The 21,744-nt window shown below is 34.0% G+C and overlaps 1 protein-coding gene across 2 annotated transcripts in view; it reads left to right on the plus strand.

The window, feature by feature from the left end:
• The window catches only part of SS18 (SS18 subunit of BAF chromatin remodeling complex), a 77,433-nt gene that overhangs the window by 38,442 nt on the left and 17,247 nt on the right, over positions 1-21,744 (plus strand). Inside the window, exons 5-9 of one of the 2 annotated variants that reach the window (XM_017859974.1) lie at positions 1,364-1,585; positions 14,813-14,980; positions 15,637-15,741; positions 18,592-18,684; positions 19,387-19,509. In XM_017859974.1, the coding sequence (XP_017715463.1) occupies positions 1,364-1,585; positions 14,813-14,980; positions 15,637-15,741; positions 18,592-18,684; positions 19,387-19,509 (711 nt within the window). The remainder of the gene's footprint in view (positions 1-1,363; positions 1,586-14,812; positions 14,981-15,636; positions 15,742-18,591; positions 18,685-19,386; positions 19,510-21,744) is intronic. The other variant, XM_017859975.1, reaches the window with a different exon arrangement.

Below are 21,744 nucleotides of genomic sequence, written 5' to 3' on the forward strand. Positions count from 1 at the left end.
AAATACTTGGAAAAACAAATTGCGACTGTACTAAACATGTACATACTTTTTTTCTTGTCACTGTTCCCTAAACAATACAGTATAGCAACTATGTACATAGCATTTACATTGTGTTATGTAGCAGATGTAATGTAGAGATGATTTAAAGTATATGAGAGGATGTCCATAGGCTATGTGGAATTACTGCATCATGTTATGTCAGGGACATGAGCATTTATGGATTTTGAAATCTGTGGGTGGTTCTGGAACCAATCTCCCACAGATATTGAGAGACAACTACTTTATTTGAATTGTTATTTGTCATCACAAATTTCCTTAAACTTGATCCCACCCTTGATTCCACAAGCTTGATTCCCCATGAAATATAAGGAAGATTTATATTCCTTCAACAATGGATGAAAGTGCTTCTTTATTCATAATATAGTTAGATCAAACTTTTGATTTTTGAGAATCTGAAAGGTGAAAGTTCGGTCTCATAGTTTTAATTTGGTTTCTTATTTTAAGTGAAGCAATCAATCCTTTAATGTTGGTGAACCTTTTGTAGTTTTGTGTGAACGAGTCGTTCCCTCATTATGTCCTTTGCCCATACCTTTATTGGTGGTGATCTTTTACTTACTTCATATGTTAAATAATTAATTTGGTCTGTGATATATCTATAAATAATATTTTCTTATTTACCTTTTTATTATTTTGAGTTTTGTGGCGTGCGAATTTTAAATTTTATATAGTCTAATTTATCAATTTTTTTTATGGCTCTGAGTTTTCTGGCATACTTAAGAAGGTCCTTCCATTATTATTTTAAAATTCTCCTTTTGAAATTCTTTCATGGTTTCTTCTTTTAAATGTTTAAGTTTTCTGTTCATCTAGAATTAGTTAGTGGAAGAAAGGAGATAGTGATCCAACTTGTTTTTTCTAGATGGCTCCCCAGTTGTCACAATACCATTTACTGAATTAGTTTTCTCTTGCTCACTAATACTTAATATTACTGTGATTATTTACTCAGCTTTGTATTTGGGTCTGTTGTTAGATTCTGTTCTAGTCAATCGATCTGTTAGTCTATTCATTTATGTTCATAGTTAATTACTCCAACCTTATGATATGTTTTGCTCTTTTATAAAGAAGCTAGTCCTCCCTTCTTTTTCAGAGTGCTCCTGACTTTTCAAAAGCATCAATTTGTTAATCTGTAAAATGGAAATAACTACCTCACAGTATTTGCTGTCTTTCCTATAAACCATTCTTTGCTATCGATTGAGTATTGTTTGGTATTACTATAATAATACAAAAAATATATTCTTTCCGGGTACTTTTGTATGGACCATCTGTTTAACTTTCGTATTTTGCTTCTGATCATTTTTCTTCAAAGGGCCTAACCATATGCCTATGCAGGGACCTGGACCCAATCAACTCAATATGACAAACAGTTCCATGAATATGCCTTCAAGTAGCCATGGATCCATGGGAGGTTACAACCATTCTGTGCCATCATCACAGAGCATGCCAGTACAGAATCAGATGACAATGAGTCAAGGGCAGCCAATGGGAAACTATGGTCCCAGACCAAATATGAATATACAGCCAAACCAAGGTAACTAAGCTTTATGTCCTTCTTGACTAGAGTGCTCTATTACCCTTTGAAAGTGAAATGATTGTTGTCAGGTTCTTAGCTGGTTCATAAAAATTTAAGTTTAGAGTGAGTGACAGTCATGCCTATAAAAAGGAAATGTTGTGTTTGAAGCTAGTTTAAATCTCTTTGCTCAGTTTGGCTGTTTAAGCTTATTTATTTTTGTGTCTTTTGGACAGTTTGTTTGAGGTTCTTTATTGTTGAGAATTGTTTTTTGAAGCCAATCAATGACAAACCAAACATTTGGTTTAGAGCTAGAAAGTTGAGAAAAACACCTGCTCTATAGTTCATTTTACTTATTAAGGATGTATTAATTTATATGAATTTCCCTTGATTTACATGGATATTTTCTGATGGTGTGTTTCAGCATTAAAAGGTAATTCTAAAATAATTTGCCATTAGAATGTTCAGTGGAAGTGCTGCTATACTCGTTTTAGAGTGGTGTAAGTCCATTAAAGTTTTTTACCAATCTCAGAATGAAATTGTACCATGTTTCCCTTTTAAGTATTCTGTGAATAATAACTAAAAGCCAGTAAGTGGCGCTCTGCTCTGCTAATTGTTTGTTAAAATATTTGGCATATTTCCAGCTTAACGCGATTTCAGTTACAAAATGTAGTGAAGTCAAGACTGTAAGATAGGATTTAATGTATTTGGAATAAAATTTTCTAGATTTTGATTATAAAATAAACAGCACTAAAATGTACCCAGATAAAAGAAGTTAATGTTAATCTGTTGATAATTCCTTATGATGAAATATAATTTTAAAATAATACAGATTTAAAAAAATAATTTTCATGAGATATACTGAAAACAAAAGGAGATAATGGAAAAAACTGCCAATCATTGTAGCTTCACAAAACCGGGACTTGGCTACGTTTTTTTCCCCCAAAGTTACTTAATGCCTATGCTGGAATTATTTTTTTTTGTTTTTATTAGGTCAATTAAAAGTCCAAACAACAGCAAGATCCAGTCAGTGCTAGATCAGAAGGGAGTTCATGTGTTTCTCTATACAGTTTGATTACCAGGAGAGAGAACAGGAAAGTTGATGTTTCTGACAGCAACTCCATTAATGATGGTGCACTTCTTAGAAACCTATAGTTAAGAAAGGTATGGTGTGCACAATAAATGGATGTTGCTGCAGCATGGTTTGATATGACATAATAAGATTTGAAGAAGAAAAAATAATGCATACAGCAATGTGCATATTGACTTTTTGGAGAAAAGTATTGAGGTGTTTATAGAAATTTTTTGTTCTTAGGGACCAACTTTTATTTTTTAAAATGTCATATTTTGTAAGTATGTGTAGGTCTTCCTTTTACTATAGTACAATAGTTACATCACTTTTTGCCTTGTTCTCATAGTTTATAAATTTCTTTTTTATTTTTATTTTTTGTATTTTGTTAAAATAATAGAAACAATGTCTTGGTATGTTGCCCAGGCTGGTCTTGAATGTCTGGGCTTAAGTGATCGCCTGCCTTGGCCTCCCAAAGTCCTGGGATTACAGGCATGAGCCACTGCACCTGGTCAGTTTATGAATTTCTTAATAGAAAATAGACTGTACAGAAATGACCAGGTAAAGATCTGAAGAGATTAAAGACAATTTTCAAAAAGAAAATACAGTGAAAATCATTGAGGAAATTTTATTGTTTTAAAATCTCTTTAGGACAAATAAAAAACTTCATTTAAATTTTGATATTTCAGAATCAAAAGAACACAAAATTACAGTTACCAGAAACTAAGTTATACAGTGTTCTGGCAACATCTACTTTTTTAATCATATGAGTTTCTTATACAAGCATTTTAATTATATGTTACCTTTTAATGAGTTTATGATGAGTTTTATTAATGATTTTTTTTTACTAGATGCTAGAGGTTGATCGAAGAGTTTTATTAATGAAGTTTTAATATTCATTTCATTAAAACATTTTCTTGGTTTTATAAAATAAGCTGTATATTTTACGTTAAAAGTTTTCTATTTATTATTTATTTTTGTTTGTTTTAATTCAGCAACTAAGCTAGTATTATTGCAAAATGTTTTTCTCTGTCCTGTCTTAGAGGGTCCATTGCTTCCAGGTGAACAATTGAGCACAATTTTTTTTTTTTTTTTTTTTTTTGAGATGGAGTCTCACTTTTTGTCACCCAGGCTGAAGTGCAGAGGTGTGATCTTGGCTCACTGCAGCTTCCGCCTCCTGGGTTCAAGCAGTTCTCCTTCCTCAGCCTCCCTAGGGGCTGGGATGATAGGCGCCTGCCACCACGCCCAGCTAATTTTTGTATTTTAGTAGAGACATGTTGGCCAGGTTGATATCGATCTCCTGACCTCAAGCCATCCATCCACCTCAGCCTTCCAAAGTGTTGGGATTACAGGTGTAAGCCACCGTGCTGGACCCAATTTTTATGTTAATTTGTTTCTTAAACTGCTGGCAAAATGTTGCTTAAATATAATAGTCAATCCAACATATACTTTCGCATGTTATTTTCACTGTTATCCAGATAAAATTTATTATTTTATCTGGATATCATTTTATCTGGATATTTATCTGGATAAATCCAGATTGATTTATCATTTTGAACCTTAAGAGAAACACCTGGCTGGGCGTTGACGCTCTTGCTTGTAACCTCAACACTTTGGGAGGCTGAAATGGGAGGATCACTTGACCCCAGGAGTTGAAGACCAGCCTGGGCAAGATGGCGAGACTCGCATTTTCTACCAAAAGAAATATAAAAATTAGCTGAGCATGGTAGCTTGTGCCTGCAGTCCCAGCTACTCAGGAGGTGGGAGGTTCACTTGAGCACAGGACTTCGATGCTGTAGTGAGTTTGGTGGTGTCACTGCATTCCAGCTTGGGTGACAGAGTAAGATCCTGTCTCTAAAAGAAACAAAAAGAGTAACTCCAGTGTTCAGAGTAAACCACCATCTTCCTGCATAAACTTATTTGCATGTAGAGCATAAGCTTCACTAGAATTCAACAAGCTCTAAAAAAGCAGGAAGTGTGTCTGTTCTCTGCTGTATCCCAAGTGCCTAGAAAAATGCCTGAGGATGGACACACAAAATCTTATTTATGTCTTTCATTTCTTCAGTAAAAATCAAGTGTTATATGATCACTTGTCTGAAAAATGTTTATTTAATAAAGCAACAATTACATTCAGTGTATGAAAAGGCAAATTGTATAGAAAGGATTTCTGAAGATGTTATATTGGACAGATACCTGTGTATTTTTCATTATCAGGCATTAGTAATTATAACTTTCCACATTTAACAGAGTTTTACTAATTATATATTCAAATGTAAAGAATTTTACAAATTGCAGTGTTTGTGTTAAAGAATATGTTTTGTAAGTTCCATGTGTGTAATTCTTTAGATTTGGATTTGTCTTGGCCCTGTAGCTTACTGTATGTGGGACCTTTGACTAAATTACTTAATTTCTCTAAGTAAGATTAAATGAAGTGATGCATGTAAAAATCCGTACTTGGTAATCATTTGCATAATTTTTACAAAATCAGTTGGTCAATAATCAGGCTTTTTTAAAAGGTGAACATAAAAACATTTGAGATTGGTTTATCAGCTACTGTCTTACTGTAGCCACAGCATCTAATTTATTTCTGGTTGCCTTAATAGTATTAAGAAAGTGTTGATTCATGTGGTTAAGTTGCAAATGACAGTATCTTTAAAACACTGCTGTCAGTGTACTCTTTGGTTAGCTGACCCAGAGGCTTGACGTGAAAGTAGGAGGACATTTTTATTTTTCTTTCAGTACCTAAACTGTTCACATTAGTTATGTAAGTATGAAGGGCAAAGCGTACATATTATCACAGCTGAGATTGTTTTATCTTATTATTATCTTATTATCTCTTACTATTACACAGTGGATTATTAAGAGACCAAAAGGGGGTGCTTGAGATAAGCCTAGCATTTACTTTTACATATGTATTTTTACATGGTATTTTATTTCGTTGTACTTCTGCTATTCGTATATATAGATCTTTCTCATTTTTTAAATGGTACCATTTTTTATATGGATGTATTATAATACAACAAAGCCATATTCACTTTTGATAGATGTTTCTAGTCTTTTACTATTACAAACACTTCTGGAGCAAATGTCTTTGTACCTATGTCTTCGATTACTTGTACAAAATTTTTGTAGGATAAATTCTAGAAATATAATTATTGAAATATATGAATGCTTAAAATACTTGAGAGACATCGCCAAATTGTTTTCAATAAAGGTTGCATGAGGCCACATTCACATTCCTGCAGCATATAAAAGTGCTTATTTTACTCCGTACCCAGTGACACTCAGTCTTCCTAGTCTTTGCTAAATATGTAGGGGAAAAATGTAAACTTAATTTCTTCAATTATTAGTGAGGTTGCATAACTTCATATGTGTATTTACTGTTTGCATGTTTTCTATGAATTGCCTATTCATGTTATGTGTTCTGTGGTTTGGTATTGAAGGAGTTTATAGATTAAGTCTGTTTACCTTACATGAATTTCACGTGTAAAACATTTTGTTAGTTTTAAGAGACAGGAATTTAACTTTTTGTTGTTGTTGTTTTTTGAGATGGCGTCTTGCACTGTTGCCCAGACTGGAGTGCAGTGGCGTGATGTTGGTTCACTGCAAGCTCCGCCTCCCAGGTTCATGCCATTCTCCTGCCTCAGCATCCCAGGTAGCTGGGACTACAGGTGCCCGCCACCACGCCCGGCTGATTTTTTTTTGTATTTTTTGTAGAGATGGGGTTTCACCGTGTTAGCCAGGATGGTCTCAATCTCCTGACCTTGTGATCTGCCCTTCTCTGCCTCCCAAAGTGCTGGGATTATAGGCATGAGCCACCGTGTCTGGCTGGAATTTAACTTTTTAAAATAGCTTTAGTGATAGGATTCTGAAATGGTAATATTCATGGAAAAAATGTAATTCTTTCCCAATTATATCAGAACTTTGACCCAGCATTTGCTAAGATATGGTATTAATAGATTTACTAATTACTAGTAAAATACTTTGGAAGGTTCAGCATGCTTATTAGACTATTAAAAGGCCTGAGAAGATTTTTAGTAAAGAAACTGATTTGATTTCAGTTAACATGAGTATATTACCATAGAGCTTTTCTTCTTTTCTTTTTTGGCATATTGCTTATCAAAAGTAACAGCTAATATTCAGTGAGTACCTGTTAGTGCCATGCACTAACAGAAACAAACTATCAAAATGCTTTGCATGTCTTCTTTAATTCTCACATCCTTGAGGTAGTAGGTAAGGTACTATTACTGTCATTCTGTGCGTGAGGAAACAGACATCCTATGGGAAAACAGGCAGGCCTTGCTGTATGTGTTTCTGATACGCATGAATATCAGTTACCACAGTTAAGTTAAATAACACCTTTTCCCCCAACACCACCATTTGAATTTCAGTTACCATGGTACATTAACTAAGAGTAATTGTATAAAGTACGAATTCTTAGCTGCTCTCTCTTCAGTCTGCAAATCACTACATAAATAACAGATGCCTGTCATGATAAGTGATGGATGTTGCTTTTAGATTTTGTCGGTGATTGGTCACTGTGCATCTGTCAGTTTATGCACATACAGCAAAGCTTGTTGTGTTGCTTCCTTGGCTCCCAGCAGTAAACCTATATAAGATTTTACAAACCTGGATAATTGAAAGAGGGACTTGGCCAACATAGATAAAAGTGCAACAAAGAAATGAAAAATGATAATTCTGGAAATGAAATCCAAATTCAGTGTAAATGGAGTTACTGAATAAATTGCTGACTGTGGGAATGTTGACGTAACTGCCATTTGAAAGAATCTGGGTATGCACTGCAGGTGCTTAATGAAGGAGAACTCATTGATACAAATGAGAGAAGTAGTTGTGATGAAAAGGATAAAGATGTCCCAGAGGAAGTAAGACTGGCAAAATATTTCACATTAAAGAAATTCTTGGAAATATTTCACAACTTTGAAAGTGTAAAGGATAAAATGTTGTATGCCAATCCAAACTTAGAAAGGAGTATAACAATTTGCTAAGCTGTGGAAGAGAGACTTACTCTAAATTGTCATATATACCATTAGGAGAAGGGAACTACTTTTCAAATTATTCTTGATAGGATTTTTACAAAGAAGTGAAACACTTTAATTTACAGTGTTTTTTTTTTTTTTTTTTTTGAGATGGAGTCTTCCTCTGTCACCCAGGCTGGAGTGCAGTGGTGCAATCTTGGTAGCTCATTGCAACCTCCACTTCCCAGATTCAAGTGTTTCAATTCTCCTGCCTCAGCTTTCCGAGTAGCTGAGATTACAGGCACACGCTACCATGTCCAGCACATTTTTGTATTTTTAGTAGAGATGGAGTTTCACTATGTTGGCCAGACTGGTCTTGAACTCCTGCTCAAGTGATCCACCCACCTTGGCCTCCCAATGTACAAGATTACAGGCGTGAGCCACTGCACCTGGCCAATTCTCAATGTTTCTAATGTTTAAAATTACAGTGAATTAAGTATTTTCTCATTTTCCTATGTATTTTTAACTGACAGGAATAGAGTTTTCAATGTTTTGACCAAATTTTTAAAGGCCATGGAATAATTATGATTTTTTTCCTACTGATTATTAAGATCATTTTGCATGATTTCAGCTTGCATGGTCATTGATATGGTCCGATAACTACTCTGCAAAGTGAAGACTATAAAGTTTTATAGACACTTTGGGAAATGCTAGTAAGTTCCTAACAATATAAATGTTATAAAGTTAAAAGCTCTCTGTTTATCTTAAGGATTCAGATGCAAATATGTCAGATAATGTTATGTGTTATGAAGAGAAATATGCAAAGTAAAGGGAAAAAGAAAAATAAGGATGTATGCCATTTTAGGGTGGTGAGCAGATACCTCGAAAAAGAGTGTGGCACAGGCAGATGGCAAGTATGCGCTGGAGCATACTTGGTGTGTTTGAGGTATAGCAAGGAGACCTGCTGAACTGGAGCTGAGTGAGTGAAGGTGGGAAGTCGTAAGAAATAAAGTCCAAGAGATAGTTGAAGGCTAGGCCTTGAAAGTCTTTTAGTCTATAAGGATTTTAGAGTTTATTCTGTGGAAGGAGATACACTGCTGGAAAGTTTTGAGCACTGGAATAACATGATCTGAATATATGGTTTTGAAAAAATGCCTTTGGCAGCTGTATAGAAAATGGGCTGTAATTGGGCAAGGGTGAAATAGGGAGACCTGTTAAAAGGCTCTTGTTGTGTTTAAGTAAGAGATGATGGTGGCTTTACATAGTATGATAGCTATGGAGGTAATCAGAAGTAGTCAGTTTTGAGATATTTACCATGTATTTTGAAGGTAGAGTGGATTTGCTGATAGATCAAATGTGGAGAACAAATGCAAAGTTTGTGTTGTCCTCTCCTTGGACAGTCAGTATATGTTGTGCTCCTCTCACAGGTGTGTGATAATACACACAGGGTATATTGCTGACCAGGGGAGTTTCCCTTAGCCTCAGTGTTCAAGTTTTTATTGGGGCTGTATTATGTAGATTTGATTAATCCCTTGTCCATGTGGTTGATCTCAGTCCCCAATCTTGATCCTTTACCCCTGCATGACCCAAAACCCCATCCAGGATGAAAGGAGCTACAGGAAATCCCAATTAAGTAAATTTACTAAATTTTCTGATTTTTTTCCTGATTTTAGTAATCAGTAAATTTTCTGATTATTAAAATAACTAATGTTAAATTTGAAAAATCTTCACCAGGTGTGGTGGCTCATGCTTCTAATCCCAGCATTTTGGGATGCTGAGGTGGGCGGATCACCTGAGGTCAGGAGTTTGAGACCAACCTGGCCAACATAATGAAACCCCGTCTCTACTAAAAATACAATAATTAGCTGGACGTGGTGGTGTGTGCCTGTAGTCTCAGCCTCTCGGGAGGCTGAGGCAGGAAAATTGCTTAACCTGGGAGGTGGAGGTTGCAGTGAGCTGAGATTGTACCACTGCACTCCAGACAGAGCGAAACTCCGTCTCAAAAAAAAAAAAATCTAAAAAATATGAAAAGCATACAACATAAAATAAAAAACACCTCTTCACTGTATTTTAAATTATTAAGCAAATTCACATAAGTATAGTAGCCTATATACTTAAAATCCTTTAAGCAGTACTACTTATAATTACATAATTTTTTAAAAAATGTGTTTAATTATTTTTCTTTGGACTCTGAGTTCTATGAATTGAAGAACTGTATCTTGTTGTCTTCACTGCTTTATCCTATTTGTTGACTGATTAGCTGGACAGGTATCTTCTTGCTATAACAGTGTCCCCTGAGGGACAAAATTGCCCACAGTTGAGAATAACCAGCTTGAAGAAATGGTTAGCGTGAATAACTGTGTGTAGACATGGTCTGTGTCACTAAAGAAACAAATGGCAATAACAAAATTGTTATTGATACTATTTTTAATACCTTTTAAAACTTTTATGAGATTTTTTTTCTAAAGTTTTAATGTTATGAAAGATTTTGTATCTCTTAATGAGCTGTTCTCTTTACTAGCTAAAATCATGGTTCCATTTTTTCACTGGGTGCTGGGAAACTCAGCTAAATTTGTGCTTGGCTGCAGTGACCTTACTGAGCTGGGATAGTCATCCTACATTTTCTTTCTTTCTCTTGTTCTTTTATCCTTAATATTATGTCTAAACATCCTATTAACTACTGAAAATTCTTGATGTGGACAGGTGTATAATTTAGGTAAGTAAAGAATCCTATTCTTTTTAAGTAGCTATTTAAGCAGATAGTAAGTTAGCTAATTGAGTTTGTTGGAATACAGGGATTCTTGCAAATACATTATTAGAAATAACTCCAAATAAGAGCTGTAATTGGATTAGTTTGAGATTAAATGGTTAAGGAACAAGTAGTAAAATGTGAGCACCAAATGATGAAATGTGAATGTGAAAATAGACCTGAGGAGGGTATTATCTGTGGAGTTTCATGGTCTTAAGCTTACAAAAGGTAGGTGGGGTGAAGAAATTTCTTGTATTTTAAGATTTTTATATTACAGTGATAGAGATGTATTATACAGAACTGTTTTCATGGGAGATAGTGGCATGGGGAAAGTATGATTTCAATTTAGAGAGGAAGTACACATGGTGATTAAGAGCACGTGCTTTGGACCCTTTAGTAGCTATGCAACTAATTTAGAGCCTTTCTTAGCAGTACAGCTTAGGGTAAGATCCTTAGTGTTTGTGAGCCTTAAATGTTGTTGTCTGTGAAGAAGTTGATAATAATACCCATTTCATAGGGCTTTGGGAAAGATAAATAATACAGATAAAGCTATTAGCTTAGTGCCTGGCTCATAGTAAGTGTTCATTAAATGTTAGCTGTTATTTTAAACAATATTATTTAAAATAATTCATAGATTAATGATACAATTTTTATAAAATTTTAGTGTATTGGTTTGCATCTGAAGATGTGAAATATATGTGTATATGTATCAACGTTCTATATACGTAGAATATTTGTAAAATTACATCATTCAGAATTCTTGACAGATTAAAACAATGTTTTCTTTATAGTTAAGTATTTATAAGTTATTTTTTTCAGTCTAGCTAATTGTGTGTCACTATAGACAGTGACAGTGCTCATCACATCTCTGGATCACCATGGCTTCTAGCCTGGGGTGTTATACCTAATAGGAACTCAATAAATTTGATCCTTGACTTACTCTTCAAAAAAAATTCTTTTTTTTTTCTTTTTGACCACTGACTTAAGATAAAATTAAGTATTAACCATCTCATTGGAGCAAAGAATTCAATAATATAAAATATGGTAATTTGGGAGGATTTTACATGTGTTTAAAATAAAGGGTGTTGTTTTTATAGAATGTCTATTAGAATATAAAACTCAAAATGGGAAGAAATAATGTGCTAATGGTAAGTATTTGTTATATGTCCTTGCAAAACACTTGCAAAAATATATTCTAGGTAATTAAGATATCAGTAGGGTCTTTGCATATGTATTATCACGCTTTGTAGTGTGTCTTAACATCAAAATGGTTTATGTAAAAGACGAAGAATAACCTTTAAGTCTGTAGTAATGTATGATGCCATTGTTTGCAGAAAATAGTTATAAAAGACGCATTTTATAATGCTATTTCACTCCGCAGTACAAATTTTTAGAACACATTTTGGGATAACCTTTTGAGTTTACTTCTTTTAGTTTCATTAGTATCTCAAGAGATAATATACATTGCCAGTGTAGCATAATTTAATTATTCTAAGAAGGAAAATAATATACTTCCTAAACAATCAGAATTGATGTCATAAAGTCATAATTTTTTTTGTTTAATGGATAAACAAGGCTTCAAGGAAAATTATGAAATGTACTGTGTTTTGGTAGTGTTAGATGACTCCATTCTGTCTGTGGTTTTAGGTTTGATCCTGAAATGTTCAGGATCAGAGGATGTTGGGATCCTCTGAGGGAGAGAAGTGACAGTAAAAGAAGAGTAGTAATTGAGCTCTTTGGGATTGGAATTGCTCACAGTCCCAAAAGATAAAGCACAAGTGGCATGGTCTTTTCTATCTAGGGCTTAAGCTACAATTACTTTGCTTTCCTTTAGAGCAAGGTTTAGTGTTTTGTTATATATCTTTTTGGATTTTTTTTTCTTTTGGCTACTGTGGTTTTGCTTACTTTTTAATTTTGGTTCTAATATTACAGGTTTTAGTTATATAGTTACCTTCTGTTAAGACAGGAGGTCTTTAGAAAGTGTTGGAGAAGAAGTGGCAAAACCTTCATTTACTGAAAATGAATTACATAAATGTCCGATCAGGTTACCTATTAAATTATGAGTGTTAGTGTTTAACAGTTTAGTATATACAACATATATTTGAAAGTTATAACTGCTATTAAACTAGTGTTTTGGAACTTTTTTGTTGCAGATTATTTGCTTTGGAACTACTGAATTTGTTTTGTGTTATGTTTTGTTTTGTTTTTGAGGCAGAGTTTCACTCTTGTTGCCCAGGCTGGAGTGCAATGACATGATCTCAGCTCACTGCAACCTCTGCCTCTCGGGTTCAAGCGATTCTCCTGCCTCAGCCTCCCGAGTAGCTGGAATTACAGGTGTGCACCACCATGCCCAGCTAATTTTTGTACTTTCAGTAGAGTCGGGATTTCACCATATTGGCCAGGCTGGTCTCGAACTCCTGACCTCAGGTGATCCACCCATCTTAGCCTGCCAAGGTGCTGGGATTACAGATGTGAGCCACCGCGCCTGGCTTACAAATTTGTTATAGCTTATTTTTTAACGGAGGCATTGAAAAATAGAATAAACATGTGCTTTGAAATCAAATTTGAGGTTTGTCTTATTCTCAGTTTATATCTTTTAGCTGTGTAATCTTGATTTTTAGATTCCTTGGCTAAAAAAATTGAGAATTAGGGTCCTTACCTATGGTAGTTGTTAGGAGTTTATAGGAAATGACTGTGAAAGCATGTAACTGGCAGTGTTGTCGGGTACGTTCAGTATTAAGTTCTGTTTGCCTCTACTCTCACCCAGCCACTTTGTCTCTACTAAGAGTGTATTTGCTTGTTGAAAGAAGGGTCCCAGAGTTTTTGAGAGGCTTAGATTCACATTTATGATAATAAAATGGAAAAGAAGGAAAAAAGAAACAGAAGCACAGAAGGCAAATAGGAGAAAAACAGCTCTGAAACAGTTCTTCTGATTGGAAATGGGAAGTCTTTCTGTTTACATCATTGCTGCTGTTGTAAGTCCGTAATGTATTTCAGGAGGTGGGCTTGTTTTGTTTTTAATTGTTTAAGTAATTAAGTAGTGAACTTTGGCTCATTTGGGCAGTTTCATCTGCGAAACCTTTCCAGGCTCTCTAGTACTTTGCCTTTTGTACTTAAATTTTCTCCAAGTCACTCAAGGGGGAGAAGGAGTATGTAGCTATATAAGCAGCAAGTTGGGAAAGGACTCATCCATACTTCTGAGATAGTAATGGTTATAATGACAAAATGATGAGTTCACCATACCATAACTTGGCCCAGTAAACCTCTCAGGAGCTGCTTAACATTGTTAGATGGCAATGTGGGACTTTATGGCCATTGTTGATTGTTTCCTGTGATACGTTTTTACTGTTGCCAGTGTGATACTATAGCAGTAGTAGTTTGGCTACCCTAGTATTGCTCACTTTGGAAACTCTAGTTCAGATTTCTTAGCCTACAGCTTGTTGCATGTCTCTGCTGTGTGTTTTTAGAGGTGTGAGAGTCTTTATGTAATGTATGTGTGTTTTAACATATTAAGCACTATAGCCTTTTGATTTCAAAGAGGTCTTTTTAGGTTGTAAATCTTGTAGTTGGAAAAGGGAAAGAAGACTTTTTAAGATTTTGTCCTAAATTAAAACTTATGAAATTCTAGTAAGTGTTTGTATAGTTTCTCTGTCTTACCGTTATATAATGAGCGAGTATTGAAAAAGAGAACAAAGTAAAAATCTAGAGATTTGGTTTCTTTCCCTTGGTTTGACCGCTGATTTGCTGTGTGATTTTGTAAAGTTTACTTTTGGTGTATTTCCCAGTGTAGCATGAGGATGATATCTTCTCAAGAAAGATGGTATAGATAAATATTAGATAGTGTGTAGTGGAAAATACATTCAAGATGTTCATATATTATATCATTTTGTTTTAAAAAATGACTAAGAATCATCTTCTAGTGGATTTTTGTTTGTTTGTTTGTTTGTTTTGAGATGGAGTCTCGCTCTGTTGCCCAGGCTGGAGTGCAGTGGCGTGATCTTGGCTCACTGCAGGCTCCGCCTCCCGGGTTCATGCCATTCTCCTGCCTCAGCCTCCCAAGTAGCTGGGAGTACAGGCGCCTGGCACCGCGCCTGGCTAATTTTTTGTATTTTTAGTAGAGACTGAGTTTCACCATGTTAGCCAGGATGGTCTCGATCTCCTGACCTCTTGATCCGCCCTCCTCGGCCTCCCAAAGTGCTGGGATTACAGGCGTGAGCCACCGCGCCTGGCCGGATTTCAAGTTAACCACCATGGACGGTTATTTTCTTTTGTTTGCAGATTATTTTAGGCATGTGAGTTTTAGTTCAAAGACTTATTTTTATTATTTGAAATCAGTTTTTACTGTATTTTGTTATATATTTTGGGCACTATATGATAAAAGATGTTCTTATTTCTCTTGAGATGTTAAAGTTATATACAAAAAATTATGTATATAATGTTGTGTCTTGTTTCAGGTCCAATGATGCATCAGCAGCCTCCTTCTCAGCAATACAATATGCCACAGGGAGGCGGACAGCATTACCAAGGACAGCAGCCACCTATGGGAATGATGGGTCAAGTTAACCAAGGCAATCATATGATGGGTCAGAGACAGATTCCTCCCTATAGACCTCCTCAACAGGGTAAGATTCCATTTGGAAAATTTGCTACCTCATGTAATTGAAAGGCTGTGCATTTTAATGACCTTTTAATCTAGACAAAGTCAGGACTTTTGTTTCTTTTTTCTTCTTTTTTTTTTTTTTTTTAAACAAATGATAGGGTTCTACTAGGTACAAAGCCATCACAAAGTAGATAAGAACTTCTTGATACACAGCTTTCTTTTATCTGTTATTTTCTGGAAAAAATTATATCATAAAATTATGTATCGAAAGCTCACTAATTTACAACAGAAAATACTGTTTTGTTTTTGAAAAATTATTAAAGGATCAGGAATAAACCCAATTTTACTTCACAGCACTGTAGTGTCAAAATAAAAAGGAAATAAATTTGCTACCAATTTGAACCTATTTTTAAGAAGTTAGCATTTGTTTTTCTGAGTTGGTATTTTTTGATATTGCATGTATGGTCTTAACGTTGATTTTAGTAAATGTGGTATGTGGAGCTACTGTGTGTGTATCTGTATGCGTATGTATATGAATAGCTAAAGGTATCTGAAATGCCAAATCAGGAGACAGGAATCTATAGTTGAGAAATAATCTTTCATAATATCAAATTAGAAAGAAAGCCTTTGATGACAGAGAATACATTATTTATTTCTTGACTGGTTGTCATTTTTCAGGCCCACCACAGCAGTACTCAGGCCAAGAAGACTATTACGGGGACCAATACAGTCATGGTGGACAAGGTCCTCCAGAAGGCATGAACCAGCAATATTACCCTGATGGTAATCTCTCCTGATGTTAACTTTCCCACTTTCTATCTCTGCCTAGTATTAATGTAGATAGTTATATAAAAACATTTTAATGAGGATGAAGAAGCTAACAATTTGTTTCTTCTAAATTTAGAAACACCTCAGTACTCTAAAGTACCAATGATAGCATTAGTTTATAATCTAATTCGAAGTATGTTTTGTGTAGCTGTTCCGTTAGTACCATCAGGAATCACAGTCTGTCATTGGAATCCTTAGATAAAAGAGGATCCTTTTGTAATATATTTAGGGTTGTTTGATTTCAGCCAAAGCTTATGTTTATTGATTTACTCTTTTTTTAATAAGAGCTTCGTTAAGATATAATTCACATACCATAAAGTTCACCCTTAGTTGACTTGTATTCATTACATACATAGAAAATATAGTTCTTGAGTTATTTTTCCAAGTCTCATCATTTTAATTAGTGTTTCATACTTCTCAACAAACTAAGGTTTACATTAGTGCTTGCCTTTGAGAAAAATTTGGGAGACCAAATTATATCCATAATATAGCTGTGTAGAGATTGAGTAGAATGGGAAAGGCATTTGGAAATAAGGTTCTTAGTTAGGGTTTTTTTGTTTTTTGTAGAAGCTGGCTTGTGAAAAACTGGTTAGTAAGATGCACAGTACTTTAGGAAAATTTGAATAGAAATACTGCAAGCATACAAGTAGATTTTCACAGTATAGTTTCATCCATTTTTCTGTATGCTTGAAAATTTTATAATACAATGTAGAAGAAAAAAATAATTCAAAATACATTACAAAATGATGTGGGTTGTTAGGATTTGCCAAAACCTTATTCATATATGTGATCCTTTGATGTAAATATAAATTACTGAACAGAGAAACTAAGAAACTTAAAGCTAAAGTACTAGCAGACATTGACTAGCAGCCCATGTAAGCTAGCAAGAAGATATAATTTAGGATATTTGAAAAAACATTTTGCCTGTCATTTTTTATTAATACTGCATAAAGGTACATTTGTACTTAAGGGCATTGGTTTTGTTTTGTTTTGTTTTCTTTTCATATGTAAACATGGCATTAAGATTTTTTTTAATTAAAACTTTAGTAAGGTTGTAAGCTATACATATTTTAAAGAGGTGAAATCTTTGTTAAATTATATGTATTGAGAAGTCTGCTGAAAATAAATGATTGTTTCTATTTTTTAAATTTTTAATTACATTTTAAAGAGTTAAACTTGACATTGTTATTTTGATCCTGGCTATCTCTTGAAATGTGAAATTTGTGTTGTTATAGTATAACCTTTCTGTTCAAAATATATTGATTTGTTATTTTGTAAATATCAAAACGTTACGGTTTCTTTCATTTTATTAGTGGATTTTAATTTGAAGGGTATCATTTTTGCTTAAGTGTGTATCACTTTATATCTGACATTTCCATAGAATATTCTATTTATATCGACAATTAATATTTGTAAACAACATTGGCTCTTTTCTCTCATGTCCAGATATTTATGTTAGTAAATATATAGATTAGGAATTGGCAAACTTTTTCTGTAAAGGGCCAGATAATAAATACTTTAGTCTTTGTGGGCCATATGGTCTTACTGAACTCTTATTGTAGCATGAAAGCAGCTATGGACAATACTGAAATGAATGGGCATCACTGTATTCCAATAAAATTTTATTTACAAAAACATGCCACTGGCCATATTAAGACTGCAGGCCATAGTTTGCCAACCCTTCATGTAGGTATTTATGAGGTGGCTTGGGAACATTAGAATACTAGAGCACTGAATAATGTTTATTTGTAATTTTATTCCTGTGTCCTTAATTAGGCATTTTGTAAAACTGAGTTTAGATTTTAGATAACTGAAAGGTTATTTCCTACATTTTCTTAGTGAAACTTAAAAAAAGAGTGAGACTATTATTTTTCACTAGAGTCCAATTATCTCGAAGGTAAAATTTATTGTGCTTTAAAACTGAAGATATATTCTCAACACAATATTAATTTTATGAAGATGTATGTTTATGATACTTGAAATATTTTCTAAAGATTTCCAAAATGGCAGCATTAAGATATATAATTTTGCATCTGAAGATACTTTGAGATACTTAACTTTATGCAAGTAAATGTTAGAACGTGAAAATTTTTCAGTTTCTTTCAGGGGAGAAACTTATGGAGCTCTTTTATATTTTGCATTGTTTTTAGCATATGCTGTGGAATTGGAGACCAGCAGAACAGGTGTTTGACAAAATATGATAATTGCTTTCTTTGTTCATTCTAATTTAATTTAGGTTATTTACATGTGAAAGACCTAGATACTTTTATTCTCTTTTTTTAAAATGGGAGATAGTTTTTTTNTGCAAGTAAATGTTAGAACGTGAAAATTTTCAGTTTCTTTCAGGGGAGAAACTTATGGAGCTCTTTTATATTTTGCATTGTTTTAGCATATGCTGTGGAATTGGAGACCAGCAGAACAGGTGTTTGACAAAATATGATAATTGCTTTCTTTGTTCATTCTAATTTAATTTAGGTTATTTACATGTGAAAGACCTAGATACTTTTATTCTCTTTTTTTAAAATGGGAGATAGTTTTTTTTTTTCCCTCAATGAGGATTATCAGATTTAAGACAATAAGTGTAATGTTTCTAAAACTACTGCTTTTGCTTTTAAAAAAATTGCACGTTATCTCAGTATGAAAACAATCACATTGGTAAATCTTTGGCTAATGCAATTGAAATTATTTTTTATGTTCCATTTCTTTTCCTTTTTTTTTCAATTTTATCTGAAAGTTTAAATATTTTTAGGGTTTTCACTCAGTGGCCATTAACGTTTCTTCCTGTCTCTTGTCGAATTGATGTAGGTCATAATGATTACGGTTATCAGCAACCGTCGTATCCTGAACAAGGCTACGATAGGCCTTATGAGGATTCCTCACAACATTACTACGAAGGAGGTATCTATATACCTTCACACACATACACATATATATCCCCTTCTACAGGAATGAAAATTCTTGCATAAGACAACTTCTACCCATGCAAAGCTCTTGTAGAATACTAGTTGCTGGCTGTCTTGAAAGGTGCAGGGAGCCCAAAACAATCAAAATAATTTCCTTACAAATATTTAAAATGTATAACCATGACTTGCCATTTCTAACAATAATAAAAAGACTAAAACATTAAAGATAATTTTTTCCTCAGTGGAAATTTTCTATTTGAACATAAATCCATTCAACTTTTTTTTCTCGTGTGTGTTTACATATGTATAATTTTACATATAAGTATAGTGCCTTTAGGAAACAGCTTGCTGATCTCGTGTAGCTAGTGTGTGCTCTTGTAGCTGTCTTTAATTTTGTCTTTTTTATTTTATTTAGCATAGTCATGATCTTATGACTGTGATGTTCCAGTAAATGTAATGCTCGTATGGCAGAGACGCTGAAAATGCTGCAGTTCAACCTTGCAAAATTGGCTTTAACTGCAGTTTGTTTGGCCGAAATCCTTCTGTTTGGTTTGAGTTTTTTCTTTGTTTTGTTAACTTCTAAAATCAATATGGCATTTCATTTTGTTCTTGTGTTGTTGGCTATGCATCTTAGAGGGAAAAAAGTTACTTAAGCAGACTTCTCAGTTTTTTTTCCTCTTCTCCAATTATCCTGTAGGAAATTCACAGTATGGCCAACAGCAAGATGCATACCAGGGACCACCTCCACAACAGGGATATCCACCCCAGCAGCAGCAGTACCCAGGGCAGCAAGGTTACCCAGGACAGCAGCAGGGCTACGGTAAAGCTTTGTACAGTTTATTTTTATCCCCCAAAAAATGTGGTGCTGATTGTTTTAAAATATGGAAGTGGATATTTAATACTTATTTTTCCAAGAATTATCAGTTGAAAATTCAGTTTTAGCCTAGTCTACTATTAAAATGTTGGTTTAAAATGTTGCTCTTAGATAAGCTAGTAATCCATTTAAAAAGAACTACAAATTGGAGATGGTTCATTGACCAAAGGTAAGGTGTGGAGTCATTTAAAAGACATGAAAAATGAATTATCAGACCTATTTGTCGTGCCTAGCCTTGTGTGTGCTTGGAAAACTGATGATTGGATAATTATTGACCATATGTATATAATCTGCTTAGCAAATTTATTTTTAAAAACTAATGGCCAATACAGTTTTTTTTAAGATATACTGATTTTTTTTTTTTTGAGTAAAATGAGATCTATTCAGAATGCATAATGAAAATGTTTTTGTCATTCCCTAGTTAAATAGCAATATACATATCCATCGGGATTAATTATTGCAGCTATGTATTGTACAGAATTTGGGGGAAGTGTAGCAATATTTTCCTATTATATACTCACTTATAATACCTACTACCTGGATATCTGACTAACTTACTACATAGGGAGTGAGGAATGATGAGGATCTAATATTTCAGTCTTAACTCTTAGGCTACTATAACCATTTTAGATATAACTCTGTTGAAAGAAAACTAGCTGCTTACGAATACTGACTCCACCTCTTCCTAACCAGGGTCTCTTTTTCACATAGGTAATATCTTATTATTTTTAGTCATTGACTTAAACTCTGCCATTGCTGTGGACATCTCTGTCTACCTGTGATAGCAAATCTTAGAACTAAGGTCAGACTGAAATTCTCTTGCCCGCTCAGCATATTTGTTGAAACTCAGTCAGATATTGGGAGTCAGATATTTTTCTAAAAATGTTAAATTCTGATTTCCAAATTCTAGATGTGACTTTAGAAATATTCCATGGGTTTTTGTCTTTCATAAAGGAACTTTCTTGCCCTTCCCAAACGGTCTTTTCATTTTGTGACTACTTAGTATTTATACTTTGAATAAATACAGTATTCTGGTTTTATTGCATTTGCATGAAAACAGATGTAATGCAGCTAAATCAAGTCAATTCGTTGTCTTAAGAGAAATATCTTCAAAATATCTTCAATGGTAAGAGAGGGTGAAAGAAAGCTTAATTTTTGTTAAAGTATGTTATAGTTAAATGCTGTTTTGTTAGACATCAGGAATCCTAAGAGAAATTTCTGTTTTGTTTATCTATAGGCTTGTATTGTCAAAAAAACCTTTATTTCCACTAGAAATAAAGTTTTAATAATTGAATATATAATAAATAAATGATTGATATAATTTATTTAAGCTTGAAAACTTGTTCTCTTTTGACACTTTTCTCTGAAATCAGTGTTTTTATGGCAGGGTTTGCATGGCTATGATGAAAAACATTTAAGTGTCAAAGGTTTTCAGCTTATGGTTTGTTTTGTTTTGTTTTGTTTTTTTCCGACGGAGTTGCACTCTTGTTGCCTAGGCTAGAGTGCAATCTTGCGATCTTGGCTCACTGCAACCTCTGCTTCCCAGGTTCAAGCGATTCTCCTGCCTCAGCCTCCTGAGTAGCTGGGATTACAGGCATGCACCACTGCACCTGGCTAATTTTGTATTTTTAGTAGAGAAGGGGTTTCTCCATGTTGGTCAACCTGGTCTCAAACTCCTGACCTCAGGTGATCCGCCCACCTCAGCCTCCCAGAGTGCTGGGATTACAGGCGTAAGCCACTATATCCAGCCCAGCTTATGCTTTTTAAAGCATTCTTTACAATGGAAATAGTAGAGTTTATAAAACAGACATAATTGTTTAGCAAACCAAATCAGTCCCTTGCCATCTCTGGAATTTGTAATCATTTTTATGGATAAAGTATTAAAGGTGATTAATTCTCAGTGTAACTTTTGAATCAAGTTTTTTCACATGTAACCTGTGGGTTTTCAAGTTTTTAGTTTCTATTTTAAAATATTTTGGTAATTCGTCAATGCATAGTATAGACATAGACTTTTGGTGATTGCAAATATAAATCTAGAGTCATACAGTTGTAAATATCATTTATTCCTCCACTTTATTCAGAAGTTATTTCAGTATTTTTCTTTGAATCTGCCTCTTGCTTTCTCTTTTTCCTCTTGCTCATACTGGTTAATGCTACCAGATACATTGATTAATTTTCTTA

Source organism: Rhinopithecus bieti, unplaced genomic scaffold, assembly GCF_001698545.2.
Source record: "Rhinopithecus bieti isolate Rb0 unplaced genomic scaffold, ASM169854v2 scaffold_51907, whole genome shotgun sequence".
In the NCBI taxonomy this organism is placed as follows: Eukaryota; Metazoa; Chordata; class Mammalia; order Primates; family Cercopithecidae; genus Rhinopithecus; species Rhinopithecus bieti.